The 12,749-nt window shown below is 37.8% G+C and overlaps 1 protein-coding gene across 1 annotated transcript; it reads left to right on the top strand.

Moving 5' to 3' along the window:
• The first annotated feature begins 1,550 nt into the window (after positions 1–1,550).
• On the top strand, positions 1,551–5,050 carry LOC141622716 (uncharacterized). Its single transcript, XM_074438720.1, has 3 exons — positions 1,551–1,709; positions 3,951–4,879; positions 4,968–5,050. The coding sequence occupies exons 2-3, from the start codon at positions 3,976–3,978 to the stop codon at positions 5,009–5,011; spliced, it is 948 nt and encodes a 315-aa protein (XP_074294821.1). The 5' UTR covers positions 1,551–1,709; positions 3,951–3,975; the 3' UTR covers positions 5,012–5,050.
• The last annotated feature ends 7,699 nt before the right edge of the window (positions 5,051–12,749 follow it).

Here is a 12,749-nt window from a genome sequence, read left to right as displayed (position 1 = left end):
TGAGTAGCAACGGAAGACATTTTGGGGTGCCAGTATGACATGGAACCAGTATTCGTCGAACCTCGGATAATCGTGAAAAATGTTTTAATGCTCGTTATTTGAGGCTGAAACGAATAGGTTAACTCCTGAAATAACCTCGGACGCGTGATTGAAAAACTGGGAGAAAAAGAAACAGATTCTGGTACGACCTTCCGAACGGCTCAAGTTGAAATGTATAATACACGTTTTTTCGGGATTTCAGGGTCCCGGAACAAAATTGTCCGGAAATCACATATAAAGTTCCCCGGGTCAGATAAAATTGTCACGCAAAATTTGAGTAGCAAAGAAAGAAATTTGGGGGCGCCGGTATGACATGGAACCAGCATTCGTCGTACCTCGAATAATCGTGAAAAATGTATTAATGCTCGTTTAATGCTCGTTATTTGAGGCTGAATCGAATAGGTTAACTCCTGAAATGACCTCGGACGCGTGATGGAAAAACAGAGAGAAAAATAAACAAGGTCTGGTACGACCTCCCAAACGGCTCAAATTGAAGTGTATAATATGTTGGGAAATGTGTCCTCAACAATAGTGCGATCACATGATTTAATATCATAATTAAATCTCAAATTAAGAATACGTGAGGGATGATTCTTTATATAGTCGACTGACCGTCATTAATCGGTAATGATTGGCTAACTAGAGTTTGACATTACTGTCGTGTGACGGTGGTGGTCAGTTGATCCCTTTAGGTCACACCTATAGGATGAAGCCCAAATAGCTATTTAATTAATTGTATGCAATACAGATTAATTAATTCCTTAATTATGGGAGTGCAATTTTGCGTCTTATTTTAATGTGATTAAATAAAGAATAAATTTAGTAATTAAGTGTTATATTACTAAATTAGTTGAGGTATTAATATAAGTTTTGAGGTAGAGGTAATTAGTTATTTAAAGTTACAAGAAGTTGTAATTTTAACTAACTAGTAATTATGGGACCCATTATATGATGATATAATGGTAATATACTACTCAAAAAGTGGAGTGTATATTATATTATTAATTGTAATATTTAAGTGTTAAATGATTACATTAATAATAAAATATGTAAGATAGTTAAACATATGACTTATAAGCATTTGTGGGACAAATGACAAAAGGCAAAAATGGTCCATAATAAGACCATTATTTCGGCCAACATGAGAGCACACAAGATGCTCTTTTTGTCTTGTTCATTTGTTATAACATTGAGTGATAGTGACATATCCATGACAAAATCTTACAAAGCAAAAATCCTACACACTACCTACACAAATAAAAGAGTAAAAACAAAAGACAAAAGATTCCTCTTTTGTCCCATGGCCACCGGTTTTGGCACTTCAAAAGGAGCATTTTTGCTCATTTTTGAACTTACTTGTTTTTGCTAGTTTTTGTTCTACCTCTCTCTAAAATCCTCACATGCAATTGCAAGAAAGCTCTCAATAAATACTAATACATCAAATCTATTACTAGAAGTAGTAATATAAGAATATTAGTATTATTAAGGTAATATTTCTACTATATATCTAGTTAATATTAGTAGAGATTTTTGGGTTTCATCTTGGGTGCAATTTATTGGAGTGGCTTCTAAACTTGGAGTCTTAGGAGGATCATCCATCATTATAAGCTCAAGAACAAGTGAAGGAAGGTGACCTTACTTGTGCCCAAATTTTCGAACCAACTAACAATGTAAGGAACATTGTTTTTCTTATAAATCTTTCATTTTGTTATGCATGCACTAGATCTAAAGAACAAACAATTAACAAGTTAATTAGTTCTATATTAGAGGAGTCTAATTATAGGTATATGAATCTAACAAGTGGTATCAGAGCATAGGATGTTGCATGCATAATCGGTTATTGTTTTTCCGAGTTAAAAGGTTAACATATAAAACTTAAAAATTTGTGATTTATAAGTATAAGCCACGAAATCACCATGCATGTTATATATTCTGGTCCTAAAATGTTTTTAGGTCATTTTTATGATTTATGGAAATTTATTGCTCATTTTAAGGATTTTTGGTCATTTTATTACATTTTTATGACTAAAATGGGAATTAAAATGCTAAAAATAGTTAAATTTCGTTTCTGACCTTGGAAAATTTATATGACCTCACATGCATATTTTACAAGTTATATGTAAAAGGACGAGTTAATTTGATTAATTTTGCATGATTTATGATTTTTATGAGATAAAAATGGATTAAAAGAGGTAAAATGGTTAAAATTAGTTAAATTTCGAATTAAGCCATGATCTTTTAATATGATGTCACATGAAAGATTTACAGAGAGTATGTAAATTTCTATATTTAAATATCTTCTTTAGCATGATTTATGGATTTTTGAGTAAAAATGGCATAAATAGTGACTATTTTAGCAAAAATTAGCTAAAACGTATTGCATGGCTTGAGAAAATTATTTTAAGTTGCATTAATATCCCACTAATCAGATCTAAAGTTGTAAAAATTATTGGTTTAATTTTCGTATGCTTTATGCATTTTATGAGATAAAAACGATATAAATGCAACTATATTTTCTCAAAATTAATTCGAAAATTTTAACCATGTTTTTTTGACATTATGAGGGTCATGGAATTATTCCAGAATGTTCAAAAATTGAAAATTCAAATTTTGAAACTTTTATGATTTAATTTGGATTTATTTCATATAAATTATGATTTTAAGGTCAAAAATGAGCATAAAATTAAATCAAGTTGAATTATTGTCAAAAATTTAGTGTTGACTGATTTTTGAGTCCTAAAATGTGTTAGGATAATTAACTTGAGCTTAGATGTGATTTAAGTGTTAATTAGTGATTTTAAAAGGTTATTATCACGCATTTCCATGAAACCGGGTTAAATGTACGACATAAGTTAAATAGGGCGATTTGGCACATGATTTTGCATGATAGGTACATATTATAATGCTGCATATTTCAATTGTTGAATGTCTTTTACTTATATAATTTTGAATTATGTAATTTTATCTTAGTATGGCCTTAGTTTTAATCAATATTACCCGTAATGAAAGGGAATATTGATTCGGTTGTAGTTTAATGTGATCTCGTATCACTTTTATTTCTATTTCATTAGTTTTTCATTTTACAAATGTATAATAGGAATAGCTTTGTATTTTTATTATTATTTGTAATTATGGAGCATCTTCAAAGACGGTGCCATTCGGAAGGGTGATCCGACAAAGACGGTGTCTTGGGAGGCGTGCCATTTGAAGAATCAAGGGACCAAAGGAGTTGGTTTCCGAATATGTAATAGATTATTTGATTTTCTATTTTTAGGAAGGCCATACTAGGAATTTTATTTATTGCTTTGCATTTCTTTTAATATGTTGCATGCATAGCCAAATCGCCATAACAACACATGCATATCATATCGAGTCATCGACCGTGTCAATTATAATTATCGTAGTTCACCGCTTTAGTTCACTTAAAACGTGATAGATAATAAATTGACAAGACCTCTCACATATTAAAAATTGAGATAAAGCCTTACCAAATAGTAGAAACTCATGAAGTACCAATTTCACAAGGGAGTTAATCCGGCTTCACCGTAATACAAACCTTGTTACGTTGGCGAAGTGGGGTAGTAAAATGTTATTACATCGAAATTTGGATTGAGCTCAACGGAAGTATTGTTGACCGTAGTCGCATGTGTTCCGGGCTAAAGATGAGAATTAGAGTAATTTTTATCGACCGAGAGTTCTAAAAGTAGAATCGATTAAAAGGTTAATCTACCGAGTTATATTAATAAGGGATGAATCGGCTCACCGTGCCCAAGTTAATATGAATTTGGATCTCGGAATCATTTATGTAGTTGGGTGGAGGTCACTATATAAATGCAATACTTGTAGTTAAATTTACGAGTATTATTAAAACGATAGATGATAATTAAATTCCTTCATTTCCTATTTTGTAGTCAAAATTTGTTTTAATCAACTGCAATGGCAACTCCAAACGCGTCCGCATCCACTAGTTCCACCCCGCTTTCCAATGTGTCATGGCTCCGATCCTTCATGGATCGATGTAAGTTAGAAAAGAATGGGTCCAATTTCGCCGATTGGGATGCACAACTTCGCTTGGCCGCGCAAGGTGACGACAAGCTTCGTTACCTTACCGAGGCATCTCCCACCGAACCACCTAATACTAGGTCCGCCGCTAGGCAATCCTATGAGGATTACCAAAAGGAGTCGGCCGCAATGAAAAATGTATTGATCTTTGCTATGGAGGCCGAACTCCAACGAAGTGCTATAAAGATTAGCACCGCTCATGAGATCTACATGAAGCTTGTGAACATGTTTTCACGAGCTCCTAGGGTCATTCAATATGAGGCGGCTTCCGCATTCTTTGATCTTAACATCAAAGAGGGCCAAAAGGTGAGCCCACATGTGCTCAAGTTGATGGAGCATGTTGAGACCTTGAAAATGCATAAGGTGGAAATTCCCGATGAACTCGTGATTGATCGAATTCTTCATTCCCTAAGCAAAATCAAAGCATATGTTCAATTCCGGGTGAATTTTAATATGCAAGATAAGAAAGTTTCTCTTGATGAGTTGCACAAAATGCTTGTGCAAGCCGAAAGGGACATGGGGCTAAGTGTTAGCACCACCAAAGATGTGCTCAATGTTAATCAAAAGAGCAAGGGAACTTTCAAGAAAAGCGGGAAAAAGGGAAAGAAGCGAACTCCCAACAGGAACTCAGCTAAGACTTATGAAGCAAGCACCTCCAAGCCCAAGTACAGTGCCCCCTCCGGGGACAAGTGCCACTATTGTTGTGGAGTTGGACATTGGAAGAGAAACTGTTCCAAGTATCTTGGCGACATCAAAGCTGGAAAAGTTACTCCAGTAGGTATATATGACTATCCCTATCTTTTATGTTTCAATCTCAATTAGTATGTGATACAAGTTGTGATGATTACCCTTTTTATTGTAAATAGGGCCCCCTCCTAGCAAGGACAAAGGCAAGGAGAAGCAAGTCTAGAGGATCACGAGGGAAGCTAGAGTAGCCGACCATGGTGATCAATGGAAGCTTGGCTTTGAAATTTGCTTTGTCTTTAATTTTATGATGAATTTCATGTTTTAGAACTATTTTGATTTCCTCGTGTGACTTGGAAATTGGTTTGTATCCTTTAAACACGGGTTGTATTTTGGATATTGGTGATTTGGTTTTCAACCCAAATCACTTGTTTTATTATGTTGTTTGTTCTAAAATCATCATCATTAATTACTTGCGTAGAGAAACATTAGATAAACAACTTAAATTGATCAAATAGACGATTATGATGATGGGATCATTATATGTCCATAAGCTATGAATCTGATTCTCCTTATGTCTTTGTTACTTAAAGTAACAACTTATTTATATAAGATCAATTATAAAGTTGTAATGAGTTTTTGAATTCATCAAGTAGGGAATTCACGATACCAAATGGACATATTATTCTAATTGGATGGTCAACCGTGAGATACCTAGAATAGAGAGTCTATTAAACCAAATTACATGGATCAGACTGTCATATTATCAAGCTGCCATGTTAGGATGGCCTTTTAAAAGTTAATATATAGTCTTTGAAAACTCCTAATACTCCGTTAAATATATGTTTGTGTCTCACAAAGCTATCTCTCAAGAAATTAGGTGTATTTCTGAGAGATAGAGTGGGAGTAGATTGAATCGTCACAAACATCTCTTTTAGTTGAAATGTTACTTTGTGAAAGTAATAGTATTATAGAGTGGGAGTTGGTATCGAACTATAGTCTATGAAGATAGATTGAGAGCATAGTTCAGTGGGAGTTTATCGCACATGTCTTTATTGTTTAAAAATATTACTTTGTGAAAGTAATAGTATAATGACCATATTACATTTGAGCCGAAGCATTACAATCCGAAAATTGTTACTCGAAAGTAGATTCACTTAAAGGAAAGTGTCTCCTTAAATTGAATAGAGCTTTTGAGTACTTAAATGCATAAGATTTACATGAAGATGTTGATCAAGATAAATTGTGTTAGGAATTGCCGCATTTCATTTTAATGAAGAATGGCAAATTTAAATTCGCTTTTCTAAAATGGGAATTTAGAGAAGGAAGTGTTTAAAACACAAAATCTTAGATGAAGATCTAAGAATCCTGACATATTATGGGTAGCTATCTTAAGTGATCACAAGATGGTCTTAAGATAGCATTAAAGGATTATACTTTTCGTTCATGTGATTATAGTGAATTGTTTCATTCACATGATTGAAGAATCATGATATACATGGAGTTAAGTGGGAGCTAGAATAGTTTCTCCATGTCATATATGTTGATAACATATTACTTATTGAGAATAATATACCAATGATCTCTTCTGGTAAGAGTAATTGGAAGACTTGGAAAGGGATGCAAAGTATTCTAGATTTTGAATCTATGTGAGAGTAAATTGGCATAGAGTTAAGAGTCTTATGAAGATAAGTTCTTTCGTATCTGTTTAACATCAACAAAGTTGAATGGCTTATTCATGATGATGAAAGTGGAATTACTATGATGGAATCATAGTCGTTCACTGAACCCATTAAGTTGTTGATTACATGAAATCGACTGCTAATGTTTCCGCCATTAGAACGATTATGTATGCCAACAGACGCACCTGCTGTGATGTACCATATGCTAGGTGCATGATAAATCAATAATAAGTTAATTCATAAGAAGGGCTTGTGAAAGCCTTAAAGTACAATTGATGACTTGTACACATGTTTGGATGATAAACTAAGTTAAGGTGTTGAAGGGTTGCACAAACTTTAGTTTCCAAACCAAAAGGGATTTGTTGAAATCCTAGGATGAATTGTTGACAAAGGAGTAAGAGACTAAGAAAGGTGTTTTAGTTTCGCGCATTGCAAAAATCTACAAAAGGAATCCAAGTTGTGATAAAATAGTCAACGTAGGGATTAAGGGTGAATCCCTCTACAAGTGACTTTATCACAAGTTATGCGATAACAGTGGGAGCGTCTTTCAAGTTAAAGAGCCCAAGTCTAGTATGAAGTCTAGACATATACTTGGAGAAATTCATGTCATTAAGAGATGACATTGAATGGAAGGAAATAGCAATTAATTAAATTGGAATATATGGATATCGGGTATATCCACTTGCCAAGCTTGTATTGCATTTTAACTAGTGTTTTTATAACACTAGAGATTATAGAATATGAAGTAGTAATAGTGTATTGACTATTCATATGTGATAATCACATTTATCGTTTGAGTTTTATTAAACTCACCCGCTACTTGTCGTATCCGAATGGGTTGTAGAGACAAATTGAACCCCATTAAAGTGAACTGGATTGACATGGTATTCGCCCCTAGTTACTTATATGAGGTGACGTCTCGAAGTGACTAGAGTGTGATGCGATTGATGGCAAGTTCAAGTGCCATAGAGTCATATGGGATGACTTGTAACACCCCGCGCTTTCCTTATATTTTCAAATAAACTTTTAAGCGATTTTTATTAAATAGTTATTATTTAAAGCTTATTTTCATAAAATATAGCCGTAGCCATGTAACGGTAATAATAGTGTAGATTTTAATAATATTATTCTCCGACTCGAGTTATAGTAGACTTGGGACGAAAATTCTAGTGGATACCGACTCATTTTGAGTTATTGGGCTTAACTTGACTCATGGGCCTTTTTCCCCTCTTTTCTCTACACAAAACCTCAACTAAACCCTCACAACTTCATCTCCCTCACTTGTAATTTCTGAAATTTCCCAACAACCACCCCACCATTGTTGAACCTTCCCTTACTAACCCTAAAACCACCATATCTCACTCAATTCTTCACCAATCTCGTTCCTTTTCGCGCCATTCTCTTCCTTTTCTCATTTCCCTTCTTTCTAAGTAAGAAAGACGCCATCTTTTCCTCTATTTCGAAATTCTCATCTTACAAGGATGTGGATTCTTGACTTAATACCTTTATTTTTGTGTTTAGGGGAGAACTTGGACAACCCGGAGGAGGATAGCTACATCATTGACGAGTCTTTAGAAGATTGAAGTGCAAAAAGGTAACGGTGATGGGTTACTCGACTTTTATGTTAAAATTGTGTGGTTTTATGTAGTTATAATCTCATATGAATATTAGAAGTTGTATCTTTCATGATTGGTGCTAACTTGGTTGTTGAATATCATGTTTGTTTGCAATTCTCACATGTTTGGATGAAAATCTCATGCTACATCTCTTGAATCCGAAATTACCCATTCACATGCTCAAATATGTTGTTTTTCCGAGTTAGAATCATGCTAGGATACGTAAACGATTGATGAGAAACGATTTTTGTTGGTTTCAAATGGTTTGGGAGTGTTTTGCATGGAATCCGCGTGTTTGTAGTCCCACCGGATGACCGTGGCCTACCTCTTGACCGGGGAGTTTCCTGTAAGTTTTGGGCAAATTTTAGAAAGGTCAGTAGTCCCACCGGGTGATCCGGCGGCCGGTCTCTTGGCTACTGGGAGTACACTGAGTATTTTAAGTGATTTTGAGTTTTGGTGTGTTCCCAGTAGGGTGACCCGGCAATGGGTGACCGGTGGGAGTACATCAAGGCTTTTTTTGTGTTTTTGGAAACTTGGCTGTGTTCCCAGTAGGGTGACCGTGCAAAGGGTGACCTACTGGGAGTGCACTAAAGGTTTTATGAGTTTTCTTGAAATTTGGTCGTAGTCCCAGTAGGGTGACCGGCGGCGGGGTCTCCGACCTACCGGGAGTACACTTGTAAGTTTTATTCAAATTTTGACTTTGGCATGTTGTCCCAGCACTGGTGGCTTGGCGGCAGGTGCACCAGGTACCGGGAGTCCCCTGTTTGTTTTATTTCACTTGCGACTTCTAATAATGATTGGGCTATGCATGCATCTTCTTTCCTATCGATAATTGGTTATTTTAAGACTCATTAATGTTATGATCATGCATAATGGTTATGGTTCTTATTCGGACCCGAATGTGACGTTTTACATTGTGAGACTACTCGACTTTCCCTATTTATTTGCCCTCGGACATTGGGTCACGGTTAGGTGCCATTGTCTCCGAGTTGGGCTACTTTTCCTTCCGCCTTTTTCGGACCGGGGGTCACGGTTAGGTGACAAGGTTCCGCTTGAGGTTACTCGAGTTTCGGGCACGGTTAGGTGTACCATATTTCGAGTCTTGGATACGATTTGGTATCGTTTGTCGAATCGGGTGTCGTCCATCCCGAGAGTCCGGCCAGTTTAGACTAGGACCGTATTATGATCGTCGTCCTACCAAGAGGTTGGAGTCTAGAGGGTTGTCTTGTTTGAGTCTATACTTTGTAAATTGTCTTACATGTGAGTCGGGTTGATGTGTGACAGTTTGATCTAATAATTCTTCTCTCATTTATGCGTAACTACTCTTATTGCATTTTGTATACTAATCATGATCCTCTCGTCACCGTAAGTATGTTACTCTCAGGCTTGTTTATTCAATTAAATTCTTAATTACTTGTATTTTGACATATTGTGGCTGGGAGAACCCTGAGTTACTCCCCACTGACTGTGGCTTTCATATTTATTATGAATGACAGGTTTGTGATGAAGCTTAAGTGGGCAAGACCGTGTGAGCTAGCGAGTTCTTACCTCGGACCTTATTTAGTTATCACATAATAGACTCACCTACTTTTCGAACTTATGTTAATTCGTGGGATATCTTTTCCCCAATAAATAGACTTGTGTTGTAAACTTAAACTTAACTATCTAGACTTATTTATCGTATTGGCGATACCTCGCGTTGGACTTCATTAGAAGTCTTAAAAGTTTTAAAAATCTCGTGTTTCCGCCACGATTTACTAGTCACTTTTAGTTATCTCAACGAGGGGTGTCACAGTTGGTATCAGAGCATATATTGCTCCCGACGCACACACGTGTACCCCAACTTAAAATTCTCACTTGACCTTGAATAATGAATGAGAGATGGGTAGAATTAAGGACCTAAGTTGGTAGCCTTTTTGTGTATGTTTTGTGTTAGGTTCTAACTTGTTTGCTCTTGTGCAAGATGGCACGACCAACCCAAGTGGAAAATGCTATCATGCAAGCCCTCACTCAAGTACTTGCTAATCAACAAAATGCTCAACCCGCTCCCCTTGCACCCGAAGCTAACCGTCAAGGAAGTTATGCTTGGATTGCAAGTCAACTAGCAAGGAACAAGGCTAAGACCTATGGTGGTGAAGTGGATCCCGTTGCTCTCTCGGAGTGGTTTCGTGATATGGAGAAGAACTTCTCTCTCTTTGATGCCCGAGAGGAGGACAAGGTGAGATTAGCATCTCACTTTCTTGTGAAGGAAGCCGATAGGTGGTGGACTTTGACCGGTCCTACCGCTACTCAAGACCCCAACTTTGATTGGAGCCGCTTCAAGTCACTTGTGGAGACTCGCTTCTACCCTAAGGAGCTCAAACAACAAAGATTGAAGGAATTCATGGAATTCAAGCAAGGGAAGCTATCAATTCAAGCCTACACCGACAAGTTTAATGAACTTGCTCATTATGCCTCCAAGTTCGTGAAAGATGAAGAGGATCGTGTCTCTACTCTACAAGAACAAGTTGAATCCTAAGGTGGAAAGCATGGTGAGAAGAAGCTCCACTACCTTTGTGGAAGTTTATGATGATGCCATTTGGGCCGAAAGCTCTTTGAAGGCCATTGAAGAAGATTCCAAAATCCACTCCTCTTCTCATTCTTACCGTCCTAACTTTCATGGCAAGAGACCATTTGTGCCTTCTACTCCAAACTATGCCAACAAGAGGAGGTTTGTACCAAGGATGCAAGACCATGGAGGACAAGGACCAAGAGTTCAAGAACCTAGAGGACAAGCCCCCCCACCAACCAATGAACTTGAGAAGGACCGTAAGTGCTACCATTGTAGACAAGCTCTACACCCCGGAGTTGGATGCTATGGCAAGCCCTTGACTTGCTTTCATTGTAAGAAGCCCGGACATCGTGTTGCCGATTGCCCCGAGAAGAAGAATGCCCCTACTCCAAATGCTAGGCCAAGAGGAACCATCTTTGTCATGAGTCGAGCCGAAGCCGCCGCTCATCCCGATATCATTTAGGGGTATGTTCTCAATTTTTGATCAACCTTGCCTCATTTTATTTGATACCGGCGCATCTTTATCTTTTATATCTTCCAAATTCTCCGAAAAGCTAGCCATTGAACCTATTCCTAGTGAGGAAACTTCTATATCCTTACCTTCCGGAGAGATGTTCTCTTGTTCCCTCACTTTCTCCGACATTCCTATCTCTATTTCGGGAACCTTATTCCCCGCTAACCTACTTCGTTTTCCCCTTGAGGAATTCGATGTAATTTTGGGTATGGATTGGTTGTCAAAGTATGATGCAAGATTCGAGTGTAGAGACCAAAAGATTCGCCTCAAGTGTCCGTTAGGCACTCGTGTGTCCTATAGAGGAGTCCGTTCCCAAGAAGGTGTGAAGTTGATTTCCGCTTTGAAGTTGATGAGTATGAGGAGGAAAGGTTACCAAATCTTTCTTTGTGTGGTGACTTCTACCTCCCCTTCCTTACCAAAGATCGAAGAAGTGCCCGTGGTTTGTGAGTTCCCCGATGTCTTTCCCGAAGAATTGCCCGGAATTCCTCCCGAGCGTGATGTTGAGTTTTCTATCGACCTTGTACCCGGAACCAGACCGATTGCTAAAGCCCCGTACCGTATGGCGCCAACCGAGTTGAAGGAGTTGAGAAAGCAACTTGATGAGATGATTGAGAAAGGATTCATTAGACCTAGTGCCTCGCCTTGGGGTGCTCCCGTTCTCTTTGTGAAGAAGAAAGATGGATCCATGAGACTTTGCATTGACTATCGTGAGCTTAACCGTGTTACCATCAAGAACAAGTATCCTCTACCAAGAATTGAAGATTTGTTTGATCAACTCAAGGGTGCTTCTACCTTCTCCAAGATTGATTTGAGATCCGGTTATCACCAAATCCCCGTTCGTGAGTCCGATATCCCTAAGACCGCCTTTAGCACGAGATATGGACATTTCGAGTTTAAGGTGATGCCCTTTGGTTTAACCAATGCCCCTTCTATCTTCATGGACCAAATGAACCGGACTTTCTGTGAGTTCTTAGACAAGTGTGTTGTGGTCTTCATTGACGATATCCTCATCTATTCCAAGTCCGAAGAAGAGCATGCCGATCACCTCCGTATCATTTTGGGAATCCTCCGTCGTCAAAGGTGGTTTGCCAAATTCTCCAAATGTGAATTTTGGTTGTCTAAGGTGTCTTTTCTAGGCCATGTGATATCTAAGGATGGTGTCATGGTAGACCCTTCGAAGATTGAAGCCGTGATTGAGTGGAAGAGTCCAACCGATGTTGGTGAGATCCGTAGTTTCTTGGGTTTGGCGGGTTACTACCGTCGCTTTGTGAAAGATTTTTCCAAGCTTGCTAGACCGATGACTCAACTTTTGAAGAAGGAGACCAAGTTTGTGTGGACCGAAGCTTGTGAAAGTGCATTCCAAGAGTTGAAGAAGAGGTTGACTACCGCTCCCGTGTTGACCTTGCCCGAGGATGGAGTTGATTTTGATGTGTTTTGTGATGCTTCTAAGATGGGTTTGGGTTGTGTTCTTATGCAAAATAGAAGAGTTGTTGCCTATGCTTCGCGACAATTGAGAGTTCATGAGGTGAACTATCCCACTCATGATTTGGAGTTAGCCGCCATTGTTCATGCTTTGAAGATGTGGAGACACTACCTCATTG

The sequence above is a fragment of the Silene latifolia genome, chromosome X (assembly GCF_048544455.1).
Source record: "Silene latifolia isolate original U9 population chromosome X, ASM4854445v1, whole genome shotgun sequence".
Classification (NCBI taxonomy): Eukaryota; Viridiplantae; Streptophyta; class Magnoliopsida; order Caryophyllales; family Caryophyllaceae; genus Silene; species Silene latifolia.
The sequence above is the reverse complement of the archived record's forward strand: the minus strand, read 5'-3'. Positions and strand labels throughout refer to the sequence as shown.

What these genes read in the sequence shown, in the direction of transcription:
- LOC141622716 (XM_074438720.1), top strand. Translation starts at nt 3,976, where the DNA reads ATGGCAACTCCAAACGCGTCCGCATCCACTAGTTCCACCCCGCTTTCC. An exon ending in TGGAAAAGTTACTCCAGTAG is followed by an intron (nt 4,880 to 4,967) that starts GTATATATGACT and finishes TATTGTAAATAG; the next exon opens with GGCCCCCTCCTAGCAAGGAC.